The sequence below is a fragment of the Colius striatus genome, chromosome 2 (genome assembly GCF_028858725.1).
Source record: "Colius striatus isolate bColStr4 chromosome 2, bColStr4.1.hap1, whole genome shotgun sequence".
In the NCBI taxonomy this organism is placed as follows: domain Eukaryota; kingdom Metazoa; phylum Chordata; class Aves; order Coliiformes; family Coliidae; genus Colius; species Colius striatus.
In genome coordinates, this window is record NC_084760.1 from 79,632,215 (window position 1) to 79,647,604 (window position 15,390).

The 15,390-nt window shown below is 40.4% G+C and overlaps 1 protein-coding gene across 1 annotated transcript in view; it reads left to right on the forward strand.

Moving 5' to 3' along the window:
- Positions 1–15,390, forward strand: part of GLP1R (glucagon like peptide 1 receptor) — a 95,732-nt gene that overhangs the window by 66,258 nt on the left and 14,084 nt on the right. Inside the window, exons 7-9 of the mRNA XM_061991269.1 lie at positions 656–815; positions 10,488–10,548; positions 14,762–14,831. Coding sequence (XP_061847253.1) covers positions 656–815; positions 10,488–10,548; positions 14,762–14,831 — 291 coding nt within the window. The remainder of the gene's footprint in view (positions 1–655; positions 816–10,487; positions 10,549–14,761; positions 14,832–15,390) is intronic.

Sequence of the window (15,390 nt, forward strand, 5' to 3'; positions counted from 1 at the left end):
GGAAACGTTTGACTGTCAGTCATTCCCTTCTTCAAAAATACTCTAGGCTTTATGCGTTCAATAAACGTGGTTTCTACAATAGTGATTTCATCAGATCCAATGAATATATTCATTTGATAATCAGTCTTCATACTTAGCTGAAGTCCTACTGACCATGTCTTGTAAATTACCAGCCAAGTGAAATTTTGCACTTAAATGTGATGCACTGGGCAATACTACTGTTCTGTCAAAAAATATTTTGCTTTGGAAAACAGTCAGCATTATGTCATCCACTGTTTGTTCCTCAATAGAGAAATTCTCAGCTGCAGAATGTCTGAGTAAGTGAAAAGATTCACTGGCTGCAGCTGATACAGTACTTTTCACTTGCTCTTCTTTTCATCTTTGTATTGTGTTGTTCAAATTAAAATACATTATTTATTGAGATTAAATGCAGAACATGTAACTTTTAGGATTTTTTTTTCTAAGTGGGAATGTTGTTGAAAGTATCTGTCTCCTGCATGTAGCACCTGTTACTGACTTCTGTACTGAGATGTGATTAACTTAGCAAACGTTGTTTTGAGGAGCAAGAGTAGAAGTGAGAACCGGTCTTGCATTAGTATGCTTTTATTCTCAGCCTCTGTTGCATTCATTCAGACTGTACTTTCTTTTGTCACAGGAATCACTCAGCTGTCGCTTGGTCTTTGTGATGATGCAGTATTGTGTGGCTGCAAACTACTACTGGTTGCTGGTGGAAGGCATGTACCTCTACACACTGCTGGTACTTTCAGTCTTTTCTGAGCAGAGGATTTTTCGTCTTTATCTCTGCATTGGCTGGGGTGAGTTGATCTTTCCATCTGTCTTGTTTTGACTGCATGTGCCATCAGCTGGTGTAATAGGTGCCTATTGTAGTGCAATCCAGTTCAAATCCTGCACCATCCATTCCTTTTTGGTTCCTGATGCCTTATCTTGTTTGAGCTGGAAGGTGCTGGGCCAGTGCAGCTCCTGGATGCTCACAGCGTACAGGCTGTGGGTTTTTAATGCAGGGTCAGTGCAATACCACAGAGACTCCCCAAACCAACAGGAGGCACATGGTACTTCTCCTTCAAGACATCAGCTACCCAGAACAAAATGTGTACAAGTGATTTCAGGTGAGTATGGAGTTTCCTGGACTGCCCTACTTCATTGCATTCAAAGATGCATTAACTACTCATGGTGCAAAATAGCAGTGGTTCTTTGTATCTGGTCATGGATAACAGTAGACAAGTGGTGGCAGCATGAGCTAGGGGGATGCAAAGAGACTGATGAACAAGGATCTGCTAGCAGGGACTTGTCAGGTTGGTTATACGGGCAGGGCAGGTGAACTAATGATTGTCAGGCAAAAGAGTGGTCAGGTTGATGTACCACAAACATGTGTGTGCTTGATAGTAAGGACTGCGATGTCTTGAAATAAGTGGGTTGAACCAGTAACCTTCTGTAGAAATGCTAAAGCTTTTATTCTTTTACTGTCCAGTTAGCTTGAAAATATATTACTGTTCAGGATTAATCCTAATTTTGGAATGATCTCTTGCATGCTTTTATTTTGTTCTCTCCTTTCCCCTTCTTCCTCTTACCCTTATGGTGGAAATCAGGCAACTTTTGGAAAGCCGAAAATAAATACAAGTAAATACTGCAAGTGCTTATATTAGTTTGAACATTTAAATTGCTTTGACTGTCCTTTCTCTGTGAGTTTGCCAACTGTGAACATTCTAGCAAATTAGTTCACTGGTAGAGTGCATTTAAATGGCTTACTGTGAATTCCCCAGTTCTACTGAACAGTTATATATGAGAAGCAAAGGCATTCTGGCATATTGGTAGCAATGAATAAGTGCAAGTAATAGCCATTTCCTACTGGAGAGATTTAGTTAAAAAATTCTATATCTTCCATTATTGTTTCATATGGGACATGCAGCAAAAGCATCTTGTATAACATTTGAGCTTTATATGTTTTAATCATATTTTATGAATAGCCATACCCTCAACTAAAAAATAAATAAATTACGGGGGAGTGTCCTGAAACACTGATTCAAGTCATGAGGAGAAATGGAAAATAAATTAGAGCAAAATCTAGCTGAATTGTAAGGTTATTGTGTCATTTTATAAGTAAGCAGTAGGATAGTTTTGATCTTAATTATTTCTAGATAGAGTTACTCTCTTGAAAAAACAAAAGGCAGAAACACAAGATGCTGTTTGGGTTTTGTTCTTCATTTACAATGGAAGTTTTGCTGCTGTATATTGAATTTCTAGATGAGTTTATGGAAATGAATGGCAGTGCCAGAACTTTACACTAGATATATGGACTTCATGCAAGCTTCCTAGAAGAGCTCTGCCTGTGCCATTCTCAGTCCTCATCTGTACAGTTTCTTGCCATTCCAGCCATGGACTATATGTGCAAACCTTGACAATGATTCTCCATCTTCAAATGCAGAAGCATCTGCTATTTCAGTGCTCCCAGATCAATTATACCAGGTAATGGTTTTGTATCTAACAACTGGAAAGATAGGAAGATTTTTTTTTTTCCTACTCTTTCTTGCTTCTTCACTGATGGTTCCATTTTTGGGGTCCTCAGGTCTCTCACTAGATGCCTTTCTGCTGTATGCAATGCTCAGGAGATTGGGGTTCTTTTTCTGTTTTCTTTGAGCAATGTGTTAGCCTCAGCATAATGCTGATGCTTCAGAGAGACAGTAGGTTCCTGTTTGTGCTGGGAAAGTCCTCTCTTGGAAACCATTTATCAACTGTAAAAAGAAATCTGGATCAAAACCCCAGTATCTGTTTGATTGTCAGAGCTGATTTTATACTCTTAGCCTCTGTCCTGTTAATGAATTGTCCTCTTACAAGATAATTTCTTATCTTGTTCATCACTTGTCATTCCATGAATATTGATTAGTGGACTTAGTGGGTGTTAGTCATTTGATGTTGTTATTTCTCCTGACTGAACTTTGTAATCACTCAGTGACCATACAGCATTGTTTTTGCTGTCTGAATGACTTCTGCAATCTCCTACATGATCACATACATTTGCACTTGAACTTATCTCAAATGTACATATGAATAAAACTCTGTATTCTCAAAATTTTTGTCCACCTGAGTGTTTGCACATGGTCTTGGTCATGCTATTTTCCCTGTTGTACTTCTTCCAACAAACAATGAGTCTCAAAATAAACAAGAAACTAGAGTAAAACAGAAGAGGAGACTGAGAGGGGATCTCATTAATATTTATAAATATCTAAATAGTGGGTGTCTGGAGGTTGAGACACCCCTTTTTCTCTATAGTATCTAGCAACAAGACAAGGGGCAATGGGATGAAGCTGGAACACAAAAAGTTCCGTTTAAATGTAAGAAAAAACTATTTCACTGTGAGGGTGAGGGAGCCCTGGCACAGGCTGCCCAGAGGGGTTGTGGAGTCTCCTTCCTTGGAGGTCTTCAAGACCCACCTGGGCACGTTCCTATGTGACCTGATCTAGGTGGACCTGCTTGAGCAGAGGGGTTAGACTGAATGATCTCTAAAGGTCTTTTCCAACCCCTACCATTCTATGATTTCCTCAGGTAATCCCAAACAAAACTGTAATGTAAGGGCTAACTTTCAAATAGGTAGAAATGTCCCCACATGTATTTCCGGGCTTTTAAACTGCTATATTAAATGGTACTATATGTTTTTATAACAGAGGAAAAAATAACATAATTGTGTAAATACAAAATAGTACTTCTCCCAGTATACGTCTGACGTGATCATTTCATCTCAATTCAAAACACAGAAAGGCTAAACCTGCTTTTCAAATAGAAACACGTAAAAGTTACTATACTCAGCCAGTGTTTTCCCAGGTACAATTGGCAGACAGTAAGGAGTGAAAAATCAATTAATAAATATTTCCCAAATATATTTTTTCTCTCTGGTAATTTCAGGTCAATTATTAATGTTATTAGGTGGTAGTCCATTTAGTATCAGCTCAAATGAGTAATTAGTCTTTGCTGTTGTGTTTTATAAGGGGAAAAATGTGTTTATTTCTTGTTATTGTACTTTACAAAAGCTAAAGAAGTTATAAAATCTTGATAGAGCTAGGGAAACTAATGTAGTTTTACAAATTGGAAGTCATTTATAGCAACATAATGTATATTGATAGGATTCTATAAACCTTCCTGATTACTTGTGAGGTAACGGTGTTCATGTAATGGCCCCTTCCTTGCTGAGATTTCATACCATACTAGGCTTTGATATGAAAATGTTAATTTTTTCCTATTTAATTTAATGAAGAAAATGTCTTAATTATGTCTTTTTTTTTTCTTTGCAAAAGCAGACTTTCGTACATTTGTGGCAATCCTGAGTTCCACGTATCTGACTGCGAAAACAATGGCTTATGCCATTTTCAAAGCTAATGGGGGAATAAAAGCAGAAACACTAACAGCATCAACAAACGAAATTCTGAATAGGCTAATGACAGAGCAGGTAGATGAGTTGTTCCCTTCAGTCTGGAGGTCAGCACAACAATAGCTAAGCAGGATGTTGATTTAGCTAGTTATTATCACTTGCCAAAAAACCAAAAATCAGTTACTATACATTGCTTGTACCTGATGCTTCCTTCCTGTGGCATAAGAGAAATTCTTGCCCACACATCTCACCTTCTAGAGAGAAAAAAACATTTGCAGAAGCGGGTAAAGAAAGCAACATGACTATGGAAACCAAGATAATTACTTTTATATTTTGTTTGCTTCTCAGGATGCACAGACTACTCTTCATCAGAGTGTCCATAATGCCAACTCAGTGTTCATCATGTCTGAGCCAAAGTGGAGTCATTGAGCTTGACACCGGCTTCAAGTAGCTGTGTCAGTGCTGTACAAAGTACTCTCTGGAGAAGAGCAGTTTATACTGTAACACTGCTGTATACACCTTTCGGCAGCTTTTAGTAGTTCACATTCAGAAGCGGGGAAGAGGGAGGAATGGGCAAACAACAGCAACATCCCACAGTGACTATGTGTGACATCCAGGTGGGAAGAATGACAGGAAACAATTTTCAGCACTAAAGACCAAGGAAGAAAATGTTAATAAAAAGCTAAACATTCTCTGAGCTTCTATGGTAATTTTACACCCAGCTGCATTTGCAGTAGGGAAACTGCCATAAAAAAAGAAATAATTCTCTTCCTTTCAAGCCTCGGCAATCCAAACTTGCTCGTAGGAAGAGTACTTTGAGGGAATTAAGCTATTAAAGGCAGGAAGCCTGGCTAGGGTGTCAAAATCTACATCCAGGAAGATCTGGCTGGAACAGAGCCAGTGAGAAACCTTCCTTCTGAAGCTGAGTGTGAACAAAATGTAGCAACAAGATGCATTCATTTCACTAACCACTCCTTGTCTGTTTTCAAATGAAAACTGTGTTTCAGACAAGGATGGGAAAATAGGTTTTGCATCCAGACTGATCTTGGTAGGAAACGCATGTGTCAACAGTTTATCTTAATTCTCTTTGCTCTTTGTCTTCTGGATTAAACTCTTTCATGCTTTTCCTTTCTTAGAAAGTAAAACATTTCATCTTTTCTTCTCACATCTTCAGTGCTCTTACTCTTTCTACATCTAAACATAAGGAAAAACTACTTTACCGTGAGGGTGAGGGAACCCTGGCACAGGGTGCCCAGGGAGGGTGTGGAGTCTTCTTCTCTGGAGGTTTTCAAAACCCGCCTGGATGTGTTTTTGTGTGACCTGGTCTGGGTGAACCTGTTTTATCAGGTTTAACTTTAGCTTTAGGACTAGATGACCTTTAGAAGTCCCTTCCAACCTCTACCTCTGTGGTTCTGTGGTAGTCATATTTATATATCACTTCTTTCAGTTCTTCATCATGTAATTTTTGCATTCATATGTCAAGCAGTTGATCAAGTCAAACCGTCCTGGATGGCTTCTCAGAGAAAGAGGAGGATTGGAGTTCTTCTGACCGCAGCAGTGTCCTTCTGATTTGTGTGCTTGATTGTCTCAGATATTGAACATCTCACTATATGGGAAACCAGTGATGTCAGATTACATCTGAAATATGAGCTTATACACAAACTCATCAGTACTAAAATGCTGTGTTCAGAGGAAGTCCTTATTTAAGGGTCTCAGCAGGATGGCAGTGCTCTGGTCCTACAGAAACAAATTTACTTCAGGAAGAATCTCTGGACAACACATGAAGATGAGCAAAGCCACTCTTGCTTCTCATACTGAAATTGCCTTTATGTAAAATGTGGCACAATGCAAAAGTAAACACATTGTGTGTCTGTAAGGATGAAAACTTACTTGCACATTGAGGTAAGGGAAAGGAGGTGGCATGGAATAGCACCATCTGGTGACATCTTTCATGGTAACTGCTTCTTAGTGGGCTCCAGAACAAGCCTGAGATTTTTCTCAGACCCATTGAATGAAGACACTAGTTTCTACATGCTGGTATCAGGACATGGTAAATTCCATTAGCAACTGCCTGAATTGCTCTGCTCTCTGCTCATTAGGGACAGAGGAGCATTGTGAAAATGTCAACCAAATGGTGACTCCTGTGCAGAATTTCTCACAGCATTCTTCTGCTACCTCTACCCTATCCTGTTATCATTCTGGATAATATCTGGTTTTCCAACTTTTTTTTCTTACTATGCAGACATCTGACCAGGTGTATAATATGTAAGCTAGAGTGAACATAAGTATGTCGTGTTGCTTATTTATGCAGCGGGGTGTTAAGAAGTTGATTTGGCAGTTCCATTACTTTCTCATAATCTGTAATATATATTGTTATCACAGTCTGTAATTCAGATGTCCAGTCCCTTGTCATTTGAAGTTGAGCTTTATTAGCTGAGCTGTCAGCGTTCTTATTTCCTAGTGCCCTTGACAGCTTTCATAATCACCATGTAGTGGTCAAAGAGTTTTTGTCCGTTATCAGCCTGCAAGTGTTAATATGGCAGAGGCTATTATGAGCAGGCTGCTGCAGTTTCTGGCATCTTCAGGAGTGATGCAGTTGTTGTGATTTGCCCAGCCAGCAGTGAAGCACCATGACAGTCTCTTGCTTGGTGCCCCCATTCACCCTCACCCTTGTTAGGATGGTGGAAGCCCCAGTGAGATGGGAGGAAAAAAGATAACCAAGGATGTTGTGGATTGAGACAAGGGCAGGGAGGGCTCGCTGACAATTCTGGTTCCAGGCAAAACAGACTCCAGTACTTGGCTTAGAGAGGAAAGGAGGAAAGTTTATTCTACTGCCTACAAGAAATAGAACAGAACAAAAAGCAAAAAGATATCTTGATATCTCTACCTCCTCCCCTATCAATGGCTCAGGGGGGCAGGGAATGGGGGATGTGGTCAGTCTCTCACAGATGGGCTCTGCTTCTTCTGTCTTCTCAGATGAGGACGACTCCTGGCATTCTTCCCCTGCTCCAACACGGGGTCCCTCTCCTGGGACACAGTCCTTAACGAACTCCACAGGTGTGGGTTCTTCCCAGCAACTACAGCTTCTGCCAGTACAGGGTCCTTCACATGGGGCACGGCCTCCTCTGGGCATAGTTTTAATGAACTTCTCTGGTGTGGGTTCTTCCCAACAGCTACAGCATCTGTGAATATGAGGACCCTCACACAGGACACAGCCTCCTCTGGGCATAGTCACTGCCCCTGATTCGGGGTGTTCAACAAAATGCAAACAAATCTCAGCTTCACCAATCCTTTCCACAGGATGCAGGGGAATCTCTGTTCCAGCACACCTCCTCCTCTCTTCCCTCACTGACCCCATGGTCGCTTTTCTCTCCCAATTCCTTGCACTACCACCAGCTGGAAAAGAAGGAAGGGACAGAACAAAAAGTAACAGGAAGAACCCTCCTCTTGCAGTTTCTTATTCTTGAAAAGTGGTCATGGAGGTGCCTAATTGACTCAGCCCCAGAAAGGGGTCTGGCTCAGAGCTGGGGAGAGTTTCAAGCAACTTCTTACAGCAGCCATCTTTACAGCCCCTTCCTCATTACCAGAAACAGCTTCATGTCAAACCATGACAGCAGTACAGACAAAAGTAGTCATTACTGTTTCCAGAATTCAGAGACCTTTCTATTGTCACTTAATGTAGGAAAAGATTAATCTTGGAACTTTATGAGAAAAAGGAAACCCAGGAAGAGTTCAGCTTGTATCTTAAGTAAGTTCATCCTATAAATGGGTGCATTTTTTTTCCAATGTCTGACATTGTTTAAATAGCAGTGGCAAGAGAAAGAGGTGTAGAACTAAAACCCTAAACTACAAGTATTACAAAGATGCTGCAGACTTGCTCTTTTGCTGTTGTGAATGACTTCTACAGACTTGAGGTGGATTAGGGAATGTTCTTGGGGCAGTCTCATTTTAGATATTGTCTCGGGCTTTGGAAAACTGGGTGCCTTTCCATCTGCAGAAAGCGTGTCCAGAGTTTTCAGAGCCACCCATTTCTGAGGAGAAGAGTTTGTGAATTTGGTAGATGTCAGATGGTATCTATGCAGACCTTGCATAGCTGTTCAAAGCTTATATGTACATACTGCCCTGTTAAGTCTTGGTGTCTCAGATGAAAATGTATTGCTAGCATGGAAAATAATGTCTGTTGCTTTTGCAACACCAAGGCACCAGAGGCCTGCATACAAATGGGAGTGGGCAGAGGATGTTGAACAAATTACCTTGGGACATGCTGCATATTAATTTACATGATATTTGCATAGCAGCATGCTGATGCAGTTCAATCATACTGGTCTCTCTCTAGCTATGCTCTTTTGAAATATACTATTAATAATGTCTTTTTCAATTCAAATGTCAAGTAATGCAATTAAATATGGAGAAATTTCTGGTGTATCCAGAAGATGGAGATCTCTGCAAGCCATCATCATTATCACTCAATATATCAGTTCTCTCCACTGACATACAGCCTTTGTGCTCTCAGTGTTCATGTCTTATCCTGTAAGTTTCATATTAAGGTGTCTTGATTCTCAGCAAAAACAGGAATAATTCAAACTGTAATTAGTTTCTGCAAATCAAAGGCTCATTTGTGTTTGGAAATGATTTGCAGTATGGCTGTTCTTAATCTCTTATGCCACTATCACAGCAGCACGGAGTTCTCAGTAATTTTGCTTCCAAAATATTGTGTGCTCTCATTATCAGGTGCATCCATGGAACACGTTCAACCACTTGCCCCAATAATCTCTACTCAATTATCTTTGCTATTATTCTAATTACTTATATTGTTTTTCTTGCCTCTTTTAGTCTTATTTTTTTTTAACTGATTAAAGACAAGAATTGGTCTTTTGTGTCTGTAGTATTTAGCTATTCTGCTAGTAGAGAAAGAACACAGTACAAGAAAGCAGTTTTTTACTGGTGATACCCAGTACAGATACTGCTTGTAGATTTTCAGACTGCAAGAGATCACAGTTTTTCCTGTGACTTCTACTGTCAGCAACTATGTATTTGCTCTGTGCAGTACTTTCTGCTGCACCCTGATGCTCTTATGATCCCTTACCATACTGGTTCTTAAAAATGCAATAGTAAAGCACATTACATACTGCCCTTCCTGTGCAATGTACATACAGCATCAGAAGCTGTCCAAAGAGGTATGTGGAGGAATTAGACCATCTTGATCTATCCTTAGGCAGAAATTCTCCATACTCCTCAGTGATTCTTAACCTGCTGTTCTTCCTCGTGGGCTTCTTTGGCATTCCCTGTACTATTGGTTGGTAGGTGCACTTTAAAATTATTTTTCCTGATCTAGTGAAAGAAATTTATTTGAGAGCCTTGGACATTGTAAAACAAGTAAAGACTGCCAGTTTGTTTGGCTATTCTCTCTTCACTTTACACTCCAGATGAACTGACCCAACCGTAGCACATGTACTGTCAGGTAAGCAAAGGCTGAGCCTCTTCACAAGACAGGTGCATCTGCTGTCTTTGCTGTCCCTGCCAGTACTGCAGCCCAAATGTGGGACTTCTCTGCAGTGAGACCTCAGCACAGTTGCTCTGTGTCTTGTTCCCACACTCCCCTTTGCCATTGGGAGTAAATAGGGCTGAGTGTGCTCCAGCCCCAATGCAGACAGACAGTTTGAGCTTGGTGCTGCCTGAATACAGTGTAGCTGGCCCACAAGCAAAAATGCAGATACAAAGATTTGGGTCAGAACACACTACACTCTTCTCTAGAGTGAAAATAGAGACTTGCGGAGCTTCCAGAAATTTTCATTCCCTTGGCCCTTCTCTGCAGCTTTCCATGGAAAAACTGGTATATGCTGAGTATGGATGTAATAGTCTGTTGTTGATCATTTTTCATGACTGCTAGAAGCTAGATGGGAGCCCAGGAAAAATGAGTTACATACAAGAGTTACTTGCAGGTCAGATTCCTCCTTCCACCATTGGCAGCCATCTGCACTGGGTAGGAGCTGCAGCCCTACAACCAGTTAATGATGTTGCTCATCATTATGGGGGAGGTTTGTCCTTCTATCTGCTTTTTCCTGTCTCTTAATATCAGTGTCAACCTTGTCTCCTCTCTTTCCAGGTGTGCCAATGCTGTTTGTTATCCTCTGGGGAACTGTCAAGTACCTTTATGAAGATGAGGGGTTGGTTTAGTTCTGATTTTTCTAGCTATCTCATTTGTGCTGTATGTGTGCAGTGGCAGGTCATTGTTTGCTTTCTGCTCAGTGTGGTTTGCTTTGGCAATGTGCTGAAAACTCACATAATTGCTTCTGTTTTGTCTGAAAGTCTTACATAAGATTTCAGAAAGGAGCATATGTTTCTTTCTGATCAAAATTTTCTGCATGTCTGATTTAATCTGTCCTTTTGCAGGTCAAGGAAAGGTATGTTTTGTTTTTCTATAGTTACAGTATCAGTAATAGAAGTCATCATACCCAACCAAGACCACTCCTGATAGGTTGCTTCTGGCAGTAGCCTTTACAGTTATGCTTTGGAGGAAGACAGAAACCTCCCACAGGATTCTGCTTGCTATCTGTAGTGGTTAGCTTATGCCTAGCAGCAGAGATGTGATTGTCTATTCTTGTTTAAGTTTCCATTATTTCAAACCTCTTTAAACAAAGCTACATTCTCTGTCTGTTTATGTTAGTCTTACTGAAGTGAACTATACCACCCGTAAGGCTGCTGCAAAACACAAAATGCTTTTCATTCCCTTTTACCATATAGCTGTTCTGAAAAATTGCCTTTATATATGCTTTATGTATGAAATAGCATTGTAGTTTGGTATTGTTTTTTTTTTAAAAAAACCCAAACCAAATCAAACAAAAATAAGAGAGAGGAAAGTGGCTTCCTCTTGTTACGGACAATGACTGACTGGAAATACAGCTTTCTTTGTGATGAAATAAATAACTTTGTGCTATTTCCTTTGTATTATAAATGTAGGATATTTTTGTATGTACTTTTTATCAAGTCTTCCTCTCACTTAGTTTCCTAACAACCAAGCCAGGACTTTTGTAGTGGATCCTTTTTTCTTTTCCCTTTTTTTCCCCCTCCCCTGCCCCTGAGACACAATCTTTGCTGGAGGGATGCTGCAATGTGAAAGTTGAGTGTTGTCAGAACAACCCCTAGACTTTTTTCTGGTTTTCATGAGTATTAAGAACTGGGGTTTTTTTTAGTGTCTTCTATAGTACTGAACCAATTCAGTCAAAGCTGCCTTTTCTGGCAGTGCTAGGATTTTCTGACTTTCCTTTTCAAGGTTGACTTGATAATATTCTATAGCAAGATTGTAGCTGTGCTGATGTATTGCAAGTTTTGTTGAAATTATCAAAAGGGGTGTAGAGAACATGCAGCCTCTGAACAGGACACGTTCCATGGGCATATCTTCCCATCAACATGGAAAATGTATTCAAAGTGCTCGTGCTGAGCCATTATGCGGTGCTCAGAGCTGATTTATGTGTTCTATTAAAGAAAAGTGTCACTCACTGCCTTCAGCGGACCTTAAAAGGGGCAATTTTGCACCTTATTGAATTTTCTAAATCTTGTATAAATATTTGTAAAATACAGTAATAAATAACCATGTGCAGCAGCTTCTCTGAGAGGCAAGATTTCTGTGCCTCGGGCCGGCATTTGCGCGAGCAGCCAGGGATATATTTCATGCTGTTTGCCATAGCGCTGTCACCATGGGTGTGCAGTGGGCTGTAAATTTCATTTGTGACTTAACTACTTCCCTGGCTATGAGGAATAACTGGAAGTAAATGTGATCAAGGCTGGGAATCTGAGGCAGTCCTGTGAACTTAGTCATTTGAATGAAGGACTGAAGCCTGCAAGACTTATGCTGGCTCCTTCTTTCCTTACATGTGCAAGTGTAAACCACTTTAGAAAGCAGTTGCTGTTTTAAAAAGTGAGCTATTGAAGAAGACTTTGTCTAGATTACAAATAAAATTAATGGCAAGCTGTGCTTCTTAGTTATTAGACTGTGCATAAAGAGCTGATACTTACACATCTTTGTTTCTATCTGCAATTAATTATGAAGCAAGACAGCCAGGCTACAGTCCTTTTTAGAAATGGAGCCATTCAGCTGTACCTCTTGAAGGTAAAAATGCAGTGTTTTCATTTTTAGAAAAAGAATACCAGATTGGTAGGCAAAGGCAGAAACTTACCAGCAGCATTTGCTTCGCTGGATGGATTCTCTGCTCATGGCTCAGCGGCTATTAGTTGCCAAGCATCTTCTGAGTGATGCTGAGCAAACTGTAGGGACAGATCCCAAACACAATAGGTTCTTGTGTATTTATCAGTGTGGCAATCCCAGAAAGCACAAATGGACAAGAAAACATGTACAGATCTAACAGGTTTATTTTATGGATAAAACTTAATTAAAGCATCACTTTAATAGCTGTGACACTTTAATTGGTCTGTAATAGAATTTTTATTGCACATATTTGTATAAATCTAAAAGTAGCTAAAGCTGCACTGTGCCACAGGAAGCAAATTAACACACAGAGAAATATAGAAGAGTTGATGTAAAGAATGATTTCTCAGCCTCCATCATTATCAGGAAATTTCAAATAGCCTCTGCTTCCACTGCAGACAGAGAGAAAATGAAAACTCCACTTCCAGCTGTGCCTATTATCCCACCAGTCTTTTGAGGTTCAAGTAAAACTAATTTGAAAGGTTCCATGAAGCTGGCTCCCAGTCACAAGTACCAATTAAGTCCCTCTGTTACTCAGATTCCAGCTCAGGTATGCTGACTGCACACAATATGTACACCTTTTTTTCTCCAGTATCTAAAATACAATTGTAGGTTCTGGAGCTGCTGGTGGCAATGATGTGCTTGTTATATGCATTGAACTGAAACTGAAAGGAAAAGTGAAATCCTTCTTGAGCTTGCAGTACCTGCAAGGGAACAGGGAATTGCCACAACCAGGCTGCTTCACTTTCCTCTTTAGTATGTGAGCGCATGTGGATGTGTTGCTGCAACATGGATCGTTGCCACGTGCTGCATGGTTTTCTGGCTTCTCCCAAGTTGACTGTCCTGTTACATGGTCAGTGAGGGTTTTCTCTCCACCAATATCACCTGAGCTGCAGTTTCATAAGCTTGTTAAGAAACCTTAAGGAAAATAGAGCATATTTATGTTTTGGCAGGTGAGATTTGGAGATAAGGAGAAATATTCTTTGCAAAGGAACCTATGTTTTCTGTAGTGCTCTTTCATAGTTGCTTTCACAGCCTGCAAAGCTCATAAACCTGCTGGCTTTAGTGATAACTGTTGCTTTTGAGTAATGCTGGGCAATATGATAGGAGGTTAACAAAGTTATTTCATAGAAATATTAAGAATGGTGTTCACTGCAGCAACAAGTGAATTGTCACGTGAACACTGCCCCAACACCTGGGCCATTATGCACACATGTGGCCCATCATACAGTCATGGATGGCTGGCAGTGGCCAGGCTGGAACCTAAAAGACTTAGAGGTACAGACCTCCCAGTGGAAAGTTCACTTCAAACTGGTGATTTCAAACCATGGCTTTCAGACTTCACTTTTCTTGTGATTGTTCTCCAATATTGCTCAAGGACACGGGAATTTAAAAAGCTGAAATGACACTTATGGGGAGAATGAAGTATCACATTGCCTGCAGCATGTTACTTGGCAGAGGGCTCAGCTGGCCAGGAGAAGTTGGGAACTATCGCTCCTGTCTTTGATTTTACTTGCTTTTAACCTTTAGAATTCCCTTTTGGCTTGAAACCTGTACAGATACACTGAAGGAACAGGAGTTTACTGCCTTAATTGCTTTCTCCTGTTTGAAATTAATAGGTCCTTGTTGAAAATAAGGACAAATAAAATAGATGGCTGATCTAAATACTGATAGAAGAAAAGTGATGGTAGGTAGTGGGATAAAAAACTAACAAGCAGTTAAATAATAAGATGACCTGACATTAGAGACTGGAGAGTAATAAAAAATAATGCAGAAAGAAGAAGATGGGAACCACGCAGGAAAGGTCTGACTCAGATACTCCCCCTTCTCCTTTCAGCCAGATGACAAATTTGACCTTGGTTTTAATGGAGTAAATCTTCACAATTAACTGATGATAATTCACAGCAAATTGTGGAGGAGAGCTAGCCATTAGTGGGCAAGAAAGGCTGGTGAGTAGTGTCCTGTTGGATTATGATAGCTGAAATTGTACAAAGCATTCAGTGTTTCTAAGAAGCAACTGCCTCTGTTTCCATGTCAGCATGATGTGCTTTCCTGGTATCTAGTCCTCAGTATTGTTTTCCATCTGCATTGCTGTGACAGAATGAAAAGCAGGGGATTTTAGTAATATACTGAAACTTTTTCTTCTTATCTTCTTTTGTTTGCCATCTTCCTAGTTGCTGGACCAGAAACTATAACATGAATTACTGGTTGATCATCAGACTGCCGATTCTCATTGCCATTGGAGTGAGTATGGGGCCCATGCAGGGAGCTTGCAGATGTACAAGAGAACAGGACATGATAGAGTACAAAAAGCAGATGAGCACATGGCTCTTGTGCATGTCCAAAAGCTAGTACCCTTTGAGGGTATTCAGAACTGTGACTTAATGAAAGCAAATGGTCACTGGAATTCCCAATTTAATTTGTCCACATGCTGTCATGTTGTAGTGGCATGTGATGACAGACCAGAATGCCACAGCAATCCAGATAGCTCTCATTTGCAGAAAGCTATGGCAGGTAGAAGATAATATTTCAGGTACTTGGCTACAGAAGAGCAGCAAATCATGTGACACTGTGGAGAAATGCCACATTCTGCAGCCTCAATAGTATGTCAGTCTTGGACCTCTAGACAAGGCCGATAGGACAGCCCACATCTTCACCAGAGATGTAGGTAAGCTCCCCTGCTTTGTTTAGTGAACTGCCTGCATCTTCAAAGGTGACTTGGGCATTCACAGAGGATGCATTTAGAGTGCAATTCCTTACCAAGGAGTTGAGTTCTTGAGCTGCAGAGAAGCAGGATGCACAG